Source organism: Schistocerca serialis, chromosome 3 (genome assembly GCF_023864345.2).
Source record: "Schistocerca serialis cubense isolate TAMUIC-IGC-003099 chromosome 3, iqSchSeri2.2, whole genome shotgun sequence".
Taxonomy (NCBI): Eukaryota; Metazoa; Arthropoda; class Insecta; order Orthoptera; family Acrididae; genus Schistocerca; species Schistocerca serialis.
In genome coordinates, this window is record NC_064640.1 from 732794142 (window position 1) to 732807484 (window position 13343).

General features: G+C 40.1%; 1 protein-coding gene across 1 annotated transcript in view; it reads right to left on the reverse strand.

The window, feature by feature from the left end:
- The window catches only part of LOC126471167 (CLIP-associating protein 2-like), a 149548-nt gene that overhangs the window by 95009 nt on the left and 41196 nt on the right, over positions 1 to 13343 (reverse strand). Inside the window, 1 exon segment of the mRNA XM_050099270.1 lies at positions 5190 to 5303. Within this exon segment, the coding sequence (XP_049955227.1) occupies positions 5190 to 5303 (114 nt within the window).

A 13343-nucleotide genomic window follows, 5' to 3' on the forward strand; every position in this document is an offset into this window, starting at 1 on the left:
GTTGACTCGACCACGGCTTGATGCCGACTGACCTGTTGAGTGCGTGAACGCACAGATGGCGTCGCTACTCCCCCCACAACCCGCACTGTGACCAATCGGAGGTTACTTTCTGAACCGCCCTCGTAGTTCCACTGTCATTATAAGTTGTAGGGCAGAAGAGTATGTATCTGTGTAACCACTCACAGAGTACACAGTCTTCAGCTGCTCAAAAATTTCTTTGTGAGACATTCCATGCCATAGAGGATGCAAGCACTACTAACAGGAATGAACTCTAAAGGGTAAGGTGGAAGAGTAATGAGATATGGGAAATAGGGAAGGAAGATTAGGGTTGACAATTAGAGACAAAGCACAAGCTCAGATGGAGTATGGAGGGAAATGAAACTGGCCATATCCTTTCAAAGGAACCATCCCAGCATTTGTCTTATGTGGTTTAGGACAATTGAAGAATGGAACTCAGCTCCTTCTGCATACAGAAATGTATGTAAATGGGGGTATTTAAATTTCCATTACTTTTTTAGTCAATACCCATGTTTATATCTGAACTATTGTGACCACATATAAGTAATTATTCCATCCAGCATGGGCTGTAACTAATAAAAGTGTTTCTTTCTGAGATATAGTCAAGTGTAACACTTATGCTTAACATAGAGTAATAAAAGTTTGTCACCACATCATTTATTTTACAATAAGTAAGTAATTAAAAATAAAAGGAGGAACTAATAATCCAAACAACACTTTACATTTTTTTCTATTGTGTATTAAATTGTAATGGTTAATCAATATGTTCCACATACTGTCAATAAATTATATTATTCAGTATTTAGCTACCATTCTACTGAATGTAACAGTCTAGTTAATTTTATTAAAAAATGTTTATTTAACAAAATATGACCAAGTTACGATACATACAAAATATGTACTACCTAAAATTTCTACACAGGTGAAAGTTATTCGTATTAGCCTTGACATACCTCAACTGAAAACACCTTTTCTCAATTTTTTTCCAAAAATAATGTCTTTGAATAGTTGCTGATAATAAAGACTTTCACGTTCCAGAATATTCTTTTGTAAAATTGAACAAGATTTTAATTGCCAATACTATATATTTGTAACCCTAATTCTCAGGTCTCACTTTGTCAAAATTAATGTTAAAATTAAAAAGTTTTCATTTCAAGAAAATTCTTGTGGGAAAGGTGGTGGTGGTGGTGGTTGTCGTCGTGGTGATCGCTTTGCAGGGCACTCAACTGTGCGGTCAGCAGCCCCCATAAAAAATCAGAATTTTTACACAGTCCACTCTAGCCAGTCATGAATGATGAAATGATGAGGGCAACACAACCAACCTGCTCCCTGGCAGAGAAATGTGGGAAAGGTGAGACTAAAAATACAGCTACTGCGCACCAATTCAGTGAGTAAGTGGGTTTCATTGGCCAGTTCAGTGAATCTTTGTTTCACTTTCAATCTGTAAAGGAACTACGCCAATCAGTCTGATTAACCGATTACTTGAAGTATATGCCACTTGTCTGAAAACATCTGTCATTTTGTCTGAGCTGTCTGTAGAAGCTGTGCTACAAACAGGTGATTTGATGTAAACAAATGAAGAAGAAGATGATGAAATATGTTTCAATTGCCCCATGAAGCTCTCCTGGGCTATTAAACGTGAAGTTTTGTTGGCCTATTTAACCAAAGGGGGGGGGGGGAGGAAACAGAGAGAGAAAGGGGGGAGGGGGGGAGAGAGAGAGAGAGAGAGAGAGAGAGAGAGAGAGAGAGAGAGAGAGAGAGAGAGAGAGAGAGAGAGAGAGAGAGAGAGAGAGACGAGAAAATGGTGGTTTTCATGGATTTAAACTTAGACTTTCTTAAAAACTCTTCTAGTAAGAATTTATTAGCCACTAACATTAGTGGTTTTTGGGGACTTTAATGTAGATTTTCTTAAATACTCTTTCAGTAAGAATTTATTAGTCAGTAACATCAATCAACTTAATTCCTACTTTAAACTTCCCAACTAGGGTAGCTTACTGCTTCAAAATAACCGTTGATTACATCTTTATACGAAGGTCTAATTAACAAAATTATGTTACAAAATCAATAGTCAAAGGCCTCTCAGACCATGACATGCAGTTCCGTTTGTTAAATGTTACTACTGAACAGGATATAAAATCCACTAAATCTGAGTTCAACAGGGTAGCCAGTCAGCCAGAAACTGCTTATTTTAGGAAACTCCTCAAAGACATGAACTGGTGTGATGTAAACAGTGCTTAAGGCAGGTATTAAAAAATGCAACACTTTATTAATAATGTCCTGACCCTATTTGATATCTGTGTTCCCCGAAAACTAGTACAGATTAAACATAAGTCTACAAAGAACATAAGGTTTACTCAAGGAATAAAGGTGCCTTGTACAACAAAAAGGAAACTATACCCGTCAATCGGAAAAACAGCTCTGATGCTGATGCTATAGTTCATTACAAGACATGCTGCAAAATATTAAAGATAGTAATACAACCGTGAAACAAAATGCATTATGAGAAAAAGATAGGAGGAGACTGCTAGGATGAGAGGTGAAGAGGAGCAGATAGCATTAATAGCAAATTATACACAGGTAACAAGATGTGTGCAGCGTTGCACAACTTTTTAACAAGGATTTCATAAATGTTACTGAAAAGAAGGGTTGTCATGTTCAGAATACGCTACCATGGAATATCTCAGTCCAGTCTTTACAAATAACTTCAGTAAAGGCTACACTGGGAAAGCCAACATTAGAAATCTAGTAATAAGGAAAGAATTAGGATTCAACCAACAACCCAAAATGCAATCCTATACACAGAAAAATGGAGAGAACGTGTACTTCATATGTCACCAAAAACATTTCCCAAATCGGATGGGGCAACGATAGTGAGACTGGAACAGGTCGTATGTCCAACCCTGGAGTGATAGAAGAGAAGAATATTAATATGATCCTTATTACACCTACATAAGTAAGGTCCACCATAAAACCATTAAAAATAAAAAATCTCACAGTTATGATAAAATATTTACAAAGTTAATTAAACAGTGTGCTTCTGATTTTAGTAACTGTTAAGTTACTGTTCAGCAGAACATTTCCTGAGTGGTTGAAATATTCTGAAGTTAAGCTCTTGTTTCAGAAAGGAGATAAAGAAATACAGATAAATTTGCATCTTATTTCTCTTTTACCAGGATTCGTAAAAATTTTAGAAAAGTTAATATAAAATTGGGTTCTTAACCATCCTACAACAAATAACATTTGTCAAAGTCACAGTTCAGATTTCTAACGAGTTCTGATATTGAGAAGCCTATCTACACACACAGCAAGAATGTACTTAATTCATTAGACAATAAATTACAGGCTACTGGCATATTTTGTGATCAGTCAAAGGCATTTGACTCTGTAAATCACAACATTCTTTTCAGTAAATTAGAATATTATGGTCAAAAGGAAATGTTGCAAAATGGTTCAAATTCTACCCGGACAGGACACAAAGGATGTCAGTAGGAAAGAGATTGTATTAAGCTATTACCTATCATTCAACTGGGAATTAATTACACGTGCTGTCACACCAAATTCCATCTTAGATCCCTTATTTTTCCTTGTGGATATCAATGACCTTTCATCAGTAACATTTCGAAATGGCAAGTCAGTATGCAGATGATAGTTAAAAGTTTAATTATGAATAAAGTTCAGTTTAAGATGAGCCTCAAGGATCTATTGGCAGCCAACTTCTTCTACTCCACTGATGAATTTTTCAGTAGAACTAACTGACATGTATATGTTACTAATAATCTCAAATAATGTTAAGTATTACATACAACCTGACTCCTGTATAAATTTAGTGACAAGTTTGTTATTGCATTTTAAATGAAAATATGTTCATGATTTTTTTGCTTATACCACATCCATGAGGACCATTTCACTTGGGATCTGTGAAAGGTACATTAGCATACCTGTTGTTCTTTGTAAATATTTACTGTGTATTTTTGTTTTCCGACATGTTCTACATCCTTGTGGATCTCCTCACTACGGCTCTATTGGAATGAAAAGTACATGTAATCTAATTTAACCATACCAAACCCAACCTCAGACAACAGGCAGAAGCAAAAGATAAAGATACACAAAACACAGTTTGTTTGTAATTTTTTCTCCCAATGATAATTAAGTAGTGCACAAATGGTGAACACTTACACCTACAATGCACTTACTTTGATCAATGATCAACTCTGCTGCATACTGACTTGGCTGGAATATTACAACATGAACACTGGGGTGGCTATAAAGTCATCACTGCACGAGATCATAGATACTTAATACACTAATTTGAGTTGTAATTGCTGAGGTCCACCTTCCCATTTTCTTAATGGGATCTGTGTGAATCTTACAATTGATATCAAATTTTATCAGCTGTTCTGACAACACTGAACAATGTTGATGCAAAAATGTTGCCTACAATGACTGCCCTAAAAATCTGCCACTTAAGGTACACAGAGAACTGTGCTACGTAGCCAGAACTGAAATCCCAGTTACAAGCCTTCACTTTATTGGAAGGAAGTGACCCCTGCCCATATTACTCGTATACTGGAGCAATATTTACATTATTTATTAACTACACTTTTACAGGGTATGTACTAAGAACAGGAACGGCAACATTACAGTTTCATATTTTCTCATACGAACTTGTAATTATCACAGTTACCTTAAAACTCATTTGACCAACTGTCTACCATTTACAAGGCTATCTTTTCTCTGTTGTTTCATTTACTATACTTACAAACTTGAACACAATCCTTATATGCATTCTTGTTTCAGCTGAAGCTAAGTATTAACAAATAATAAATTCTATAAATTACTTCCATCCTGGCTCCTCCATAAAAATTTGATCTATGATAAGCAACAACTTCAGAAAATAAAACCTTACTTGTTACAGAAATATATACCCACTACTTTACAGTTAACGTCTATTAAAATTTGTTTTATTATATGCCTTGACTTTTAATGAGATTTTGGGTCTCTCTCATACCAAGAATTGCATGATCATCATCATCAACAACAACACCACACACACACACACACACACACACACACACACACACACACACACACGCAATGACAAATATATTAATAGTAATAAAATGAGAGAAACTGAAGAAAATTAATAGAAAGAACGAACTGAAGATACTTACGTTGGGACTGAGATACATTTGACATCCGACTCCTTGTTCTGCCCAATCTTTCTGGAGATGTTATAACACTTGTGGACATGCCAGATGAGTCTGCAGCTTTCTTTCCTGGCCGAGCTGTGAACAACAATTATTTTCCAGAATCTTCCTATCAGTGTTCATCTTAATAACAGTAAAAATGGAATTATTCAAAGCACACAGCAACTTGGGTAAATGAGCAAATTTATCCATTCCGTACAAGATACCAGAGAGAACAGCAAAGGAGGAAGGCAAGGTGAGGACAACTCAAACAAGAACCATGTTGCTGAGAGTTGTTTTTATAAGTCCATGTTTAATGAGTTCCGAAAGCAGACAGAATGATGCTAGATTGGGTAGTACACTTTTTCATATTTGGTGAGTATGTCCAAATATTTATTGCAGTATAAACAAAATTAGTGAATTTAAGTTATAAAATTCTCTTCTAATTAATACTAGGGAAAATAATATAATAATACACTAAATTTCTGATACACAACCTTGGGCACCTTAGCTAAGATGAAATATTAATGATGCATGCAACAGTGTAATGTACATTGCCATGATCAGCTGGCCATTGATATATTTCATTATGGATTCAAATGCCTAGTTGCAACAATGTCAGTGAACTAGCATAAAATTATATGAACGGATCAAATCATGAGGAAGGTAGCGAGAACAAATGGACCACAGCAGCAGACTCAGATTGTTCTACTGTATGTTTCTTACTGTGTGTGTGCATGTATGTGAAGAGGGCACTTGTATAACATTGCAGGCCTTGGAAAATTTTTAATTAGCCAGGATTTTTATTGAACAGAAATATTACCAAACATTTGTGTAGGCTTCATTTACACATTAGCATATGATATCGAATTATGACTGTAGTAACACAGATTTGTCACGAGTTTACTACTTTGCTAAAACAGAATGTACAAGAAATATAAAACATACAAAACTTTTCAGCAAGAAGATGCCTCTGATTATGCAAATGTGGTTGAAGATCAAACATGAAGTCAAATAGTTTCTCAAAACCTTCCATCATAGTAAAAACTAAAAAAGAATTGAATTCAGCTATAGTAACCAGCTTACTTACATTGCCTATGGTCATCTTATATCCAAGCAGCAAAAAAACAAACAGAAACACAGATTGATTATAAGGACTAGTAGGCACATACGTAAGCAAGCGTTAATGATAGCGGAGGAAAACAGAATCTCTCCTTTCACCTTGATTCAAATTAAGAATAGTGGGGGCGAGGACAGAGAGGAAGAAAGAAACACACACACACACACACACACACACACACACACACACACACACACACACACACAGTGGCAGGGGGCTGAGATGGGGGTAGGGAAGAGGACAGAAGGGTGAGACACACTAAAGGTGAAGTGAGGGTGGAGATATCAAGTAGTGTATATGAGAGAGAGAGACAAATGTAACAGCAGAGCCCTTTTCTGTTCCCTCTAATGTCATAGAAGTACATGTAGAAAACTACTGGAAAAATTTCATGAACCCATTACTGATACTGATTTACTACAATGACATAGTATGATAATGGCAAAGGTCATAGACAGCTTCAACTTTATAAAGTCATTGTATATAGTACAAATCTAAAAAAAAAAAAACCTACCAGATCTTTCAAAAATTGCAAAAATAATACATACAAAAAATAATGGTAATGTGTAACAGTCACCTTCCCCAAAAACAGAGGGAGGGAGACAATTTGTACCACCAGTTCCTCCGTTTATTCCATTATCAATGAGGCTTTGTAAGCAGGCGCCTTGTCCTAAAGAATGTTGTTTTTATTTTTTTCATTTGTATCCATTTTCATTTATTCAGACACATTTTTTTTCCAAATTTTTCCAACAATTGTGAGATTTCTGTGGTATTCACCAGATTTTGTTTCACCCCTGGTAAGGTACTCAATAAGAAGAATGAATTTTGCAACCTAAACAACACTGGTCATAGCTTCTGCTACAAGTTAAGTTAGATTTATCTTTTCTGTGCTGTTGCATATGAGGACAATACACTGACTAAAAAGCAATGGCAGCAGCCAGACTGAACAATTTATGCTTGCAGAATACATAGCAAATTCCACCACAAGGGTGCCAGCTGGTTGGGGCCGAATTTAACATGCGACATCCCGTGAGACCATGCTGCTCTGTCCGGCTGAGCATGTGGACGTGGCCACAGCCACAAGGGCTAAAGGAGGCCACACATCATCCAGGAGAGTTTGTCAGTTGCGTACAATCATAACAGATGGATCCCATGTTAAATCAGGCCTCAGGTCTGGACTTAGAATAAGTTCTGGTGCCGCTCCTCCATACTTAGCATGTTGCTTCTACTTGGGAAATTTACAAACTGTACAAAGGTCAGTACAGTAAACATTGTTCTCGAGTATTGCCTCCATATGTTCATATTTCCTCAACAGAGTGCCATAATTTTCAAAATATTTGATTAGCCGTAGCCATAGACTGCTAACTGAACAGATCTACCTCTGCATAATGTCAATCAGCATAGAGACCATTTGCTGGACGCAACATATATACACTCCTGGAAATTGAAATAAGAACACCGTGAATTCATTGTCCCAGGAAGGGGAAACTTTATTGACACATTCCTGGGGTCAGATACATCACATGATCACACTGACAGAACCACAGGCACATAGACACAGGCAACAGAGCATGCACAATGTCGGCACTAGTACAGTGTATATCCACCTTTCGCAGCAATGCAGGCTGCTATTCTCCCATGGAGACGATCGTAGAGATGCTGGATGTAGTCCTGTGGAACGGCTTGCCATGCCATTTCCACCTGGCGCCTCAGTTGGACCAGCGTTCGTGCTGGACGTGCAGACCGCGTGAGACGACGCTTCATCCAGTCCCAAACATGCTCAATGGGGGACAGATCCGGAGATCTTGCTGGCCAGGGTAGTTGACTTACACCTTCTAGAGCACGTTGGGTGGCACGGGATACATGCGGACGTGCATTGTCCTGTTGGAACAGCAAGTTCCCTTGCCGGTCTAGGAATGGTAGAACGATGGGTTCGATGACGGTTTGGATGTACCGTACACTATTCAGTGTCCCCTCAACGATCACCAGTGGTGTACGGCCAGTGTAGGAGATCGCTCCCCACACCATGATGCCGGGTGTTGGCCCTGTGTGCCTCGGTCGTATGCAGTCCTGATTGTGGCGCTCACCTGCACGGCGCCAAACACGCATACGACCATCATTGGCACCAAGGCAGAAGCGACTCTCATCGCTGAAGACGACACGTCTCCATTCGTCCCTCCATTCACGCCTGTCGCGACACCACTGGAGGCGGGCTGCACGATGTTTGGGCGTGAGCGGAAGACGGCCTAACGGTGTGCGGGACCGTAGCCCAGTTTCATGGAGACGGTTGCGAATGGTCCTCGCCGATACCCCATGAGCAACAGTGTCCCTAATTTGCTGGGAAGTGGCGGTGCGGTCCCCTACGGCACTGCGTAGGATCCTACGGTCTTGGCGTGCATCCGTGCGTCGCTGCGGTCCGGTCCCAGGTCGACGGGCACGTGCACCTTCCGCCGACCACTGGCGACAACATCGATGTACTGTGGAGACCTCACGCCCCACGTGTTGAGCAATTCGGCGGTACGTCCACCCGGCCTCCCGCATGCCCACTATACGCCCTCGCTCAAAGTCCGTCAACTGCACATACGGTTCACGTCCACGCTGTCGGGGCATGCTACCAGTGTTAAAGACTGCGATGGAGCTCCGTATGCCACGGCAAACTGGCTGACACTGACGGCGGCGGTGCACAAATGCTGCGCAGCTAGCGCCATTCGACGGCCAACACCGCGGTTCCTGGTGTGTCCGCTGTGCCGTGCGTGTGATCATTGCTTGTACAGCCCTCTCGCAGTGTCCGGAGCAAGTATGGTGGGTCTGACACACCGGTGTCAATGTGTTCTTTTTTCCATTTCCAGGAGTGTAGATTACTTTAAGGTGCAGGGTTTGTCACTGATTAGGAAGGATTGCTTGCTGTTTTCTTATTCGGCAACAGCATGCTACATATTAATGGAATGGGTCGCCCTCCCTTTTGTAACTGAACCCACTCAGCCAAATGTCAAGCAAAAATATGAAACAGTTCTGGGGGTCCTTTTCTTTACTTGAACAATCAGTATGCTGGCTAGTGGCATGGAGGGAAGAGCAACAGAGAAGAAGAAGAAGAAGAAGAAGAAGAAGAAGAAGAAGAAGAAGAAGCTGGAACGAGACCACCAGACAGGTGATGCCAAGAGAAGACAGAAGAAACTGGAACAAGCCGCTGCATACAGACGATGCCTGAAGTTAAAGCAGCAATCCCAGAAGGCAATCAGGAGTGGTGCAGCAGCAGCCGACGCTGGTGTGAGTACACACAGAACACACAGTGTTGGCCTAGCAGAAGGAACAACAGCGAATGGTGGTACAAGGATTCAGACAACACTTCATAGTGGAATGTGCACAGCAGCAACACTTCACTCAGTGAGGGACACAGCTTAGCAACTATGTCACGTAACAAAGATGTACATGCAATGATAGTGACATGCAAGAGTCATCATATTCTAATTAGGTTTTTCGACAACTGCGATATAGCATTTAAGGGAGTTCGAACGCCCTATCCCGACAATGTTAAATTTAGTGACTTGGCTTCCCCTGTATTTCAGAAACTACTGTAGCCATTGACATGAAACTTTTACAGGACATTAAATTGTATTTTCTGAGTCTACTAAACTACAATAATTGCATTTCAGCCACTGCTTTCAGAAATACAATTTTTTAATCATGCAGTTAAAATTTTGTATACTTTTTTGTACTTTATCCTAAATAATTTTAATTATACATAACATCATGTTCTTCTTTTAGTTCAGTAGACACAGGATGTGTATGTTATTACTTGTTGAAAACATGAATGCTTACGCAAAGTGGTTTCCAAGATTTAGGAAAAAGGAAACAGAAAATGTGAATGTAAAGTTCCAAAAGACTGTAACTCATTTAATATATGCTTAATATTTTTATTTTTAGTCACTCAGAAACACCATGAACTACACTGTATATCATCATCTTGATCTTATTCCAAGTTTTTTCTTCTTTTCTTCCTTCTGGACTCCTTCGTGGCCAACTGTGCTGCACACTCTGCTTTATCAATGTGAACCTTGTCCATTCATTCAAGTTCCCTGATGCAGTTTGCTCCAGGATTAATTCTCATATGCTGTAGCAGTTTCACACTACCAATGTTGCCATCATTAAAAACAATAACAGCATCACTGAACCCCCACTTTAGCGTCTTCATACAAAGAAAAACATTTTTTGGTAAGCGAGTCCATATAAGGTTACTGAATGAAACATTGGGATTTTGAGTCTGACCATCCAGACACTTCTCCAGTAATTCATGTTTGTCAGGTCTCTGTAAATAGGTCTTATGATATCCATGACTGCTGCTGGGATGGAACGTTTATGGTTGCATGAACTGTTTGAGTATTGCGCATTGCGGTAATTGCACCATGAATCAGGTCCAGGAGGGCAAAGATGGTGTACTGGTTTTTCATCTGTTGACAGTCTGTGGAAGAAGGTAGCCCTTATTGCCTGCTTCATTTTCAACAAACCCTCAGTATTATTTCTAATGGCCATCCCATAATACTGCTGTAGTTCATCAATCATTTTGTCTGTTAGCCTGCCTCTTATGGTTTTACCATCAGAAAATTTCTTGTCTGCAAACTTTGTTTCAACTTCCTCAACCTGGTCCTCTTCTACCACCACTTGTGCCTTCATAATTTCTGTCACAGACATGCCCTTCTTCATTCCCTGATTTACACTTATAACAATGTTTGGTTAAAATCTGGAAATCTATTACCTTTCTTTCCAGTATACACACTGGTCACCGTAGCAAAAGAATTCTTAGAACTGTAGCCGCACTTCTGCCAAGTGCCATCGAAAGCTACTGGTATGTCAGTCATACTATCATTTATTTCAACAGCTTTGTTTGCAGCACCCTTCATTGACTCACATGCAACAGATTCCACAGCAGCTCCAATAAATCCTGCATACTTGTCGATTTTACGAGGTGGGTTTGGCATATTCATCACAAGGTATCATGAGAGTCCCTTCTCTGGGGACACCACCCCATAGTTGAAATACTGATCATGCAGATAGAAAGGCTTCTGTGTATGCATGAAGCTGAGGGCTATGGCAGCTGTAGTGTAGCTAATGGCAGAATCTCTTATGCTGGATGAACCAGATGAGCAGAGTGCCTCACAAAGCTCCACTACAATTCATGCTGAGGGGTGTGTGGCATGTAGCAAAATGTGTCATGAATGTAGTCTCAGGGCTACTGGTCAACTGATCCAAGTAACCATGCTGAGCACCATGGTATCAACCAAATAAATGGCTAAATCTCATGGTACCAAAATGGAGAAACAAAAACTGTGGGATTTGATGAGACTTAAAACACCCAAGCATTGAGGTTCGAACTAATGGAAGCTGTTTCTGGAATTGGATCAGTTGATAGACCAATCCAAGAAGAGGAAATCATCACTGAGAAGTTGGACTGTATCGAGGTCAAATCATTGTCTGGGGCTGAAAGGAGAAAACTTCACAAACAACAAAACGAAAAGGAAGACAAAAGGTCCCAAACTTAAGACCTCTACAAAGGTGGTCTCAGAGTGAAGGGGAAAAACAGATCCCTTCTACTTCCAAGACAGGAACAAGAGACAAGTCAAGACAAGGAACAGGAGAGGAGTCTAATATTCCCTTTTATCACAATAATTGGATCCAGAAATAGCCGAGGTAAGAAATAAGCCCCTGTGATGGAAGTCAGTGACGAATCCTTGAGGGCAATGGGAAGAAAGGGTTCTTGCAGGCTATCGTCAGAGTAATCTCACACACTGGAAATGACCATGGTGTGGAGTTAGTGGCTGCAAGGGTTGCAGATAAATCTGCAACACAGTAAGGGGGCAACTGCCACCCCGAGTCATCTTCTGGGAAGACAAGAGGTGGACGTTGTTCTGATCCAGGAACCCTATGTATATAAATGAGGCGTTTCAGGTCTTGGGGAAACTGGACGATGATGCTGGAGGCAAAATGCCAGAGGTAACATACTAGAAATTTAAAGAACACCAGAATATGCATTTAAGTTGAGTGCGGAATTTCATTCCTGCCCACGGCGGACTTTCGTTTCAGGGACGTAGTGAATGAAGTTGCAAAATTAATGTACCATGTAGACAGGTGTTCATAGCTGAATGAACAACTGTTGGTTGGTTGTGATGCCAATGCCCACAACCTGTTGAGGGGAAGCAGCGACACCAACAGCAGAGGAAAATTTAATTGAGAGTAACCTGGAGATCCTAAATAGGGCATCAAATCGACCTTCAGGAACATAAGAAAGGAAGAAATAATGGGCATAACCTTTGGGTTCACCTTAACGGGTAGTTACGTCAAACAATGGCATGCGGTGTTGGAGCCATCCTTATCAGAACACACATATAACAAGTTTGAGGCTGAAATGAATGCTAAACAGACCATGGCCTATAGGAATCCTAGGAACACAACATAAGAGTCTTATAGGAAAGACCTAAACTCATCCATATCTGAATTTGTAATTTTAGTACGGACTCCAGTAGTACTCGAGGAAATGGCAGATGAAGTGACATCTGCCATTATGACCTGGTACTTAGAAAATAACAACAACCTGGAATTGCAAAGGAAGCCAGTAAGAAAACTGTTAAACAATGCAAGAAGTAAAGGAAAATGGGCAAAACAGCTGAAGGCATTTGCCAAACACAGCCTTGTCATTAATCAAGCAAAACTATCTGAAGCCAGAGAGAAATCTACATCTACATCGATACCCTGAAAGCCACCGTAAGGTGCGTAGCAGAGAGCACCCTGTACCACTACTTGTCATTTCCCCTCATGTTCCACTCGCAAATAGAGTGAGGAAAAAACTACTGTCTAATCACCTTCGTATGAGCCCTAATTTCTCATGTCTTATCTTCGTAGTCCTTACGCACGATATGTTTGTGGCACACCCGATGTATGTTGGCGGCAGTAGAATCGTTCAGCAGTCAGTTTCAAATGCCAGTTTTCTAAATTTTATCAAAAGTGATTCCTGAAAAGAATGCCGCCTT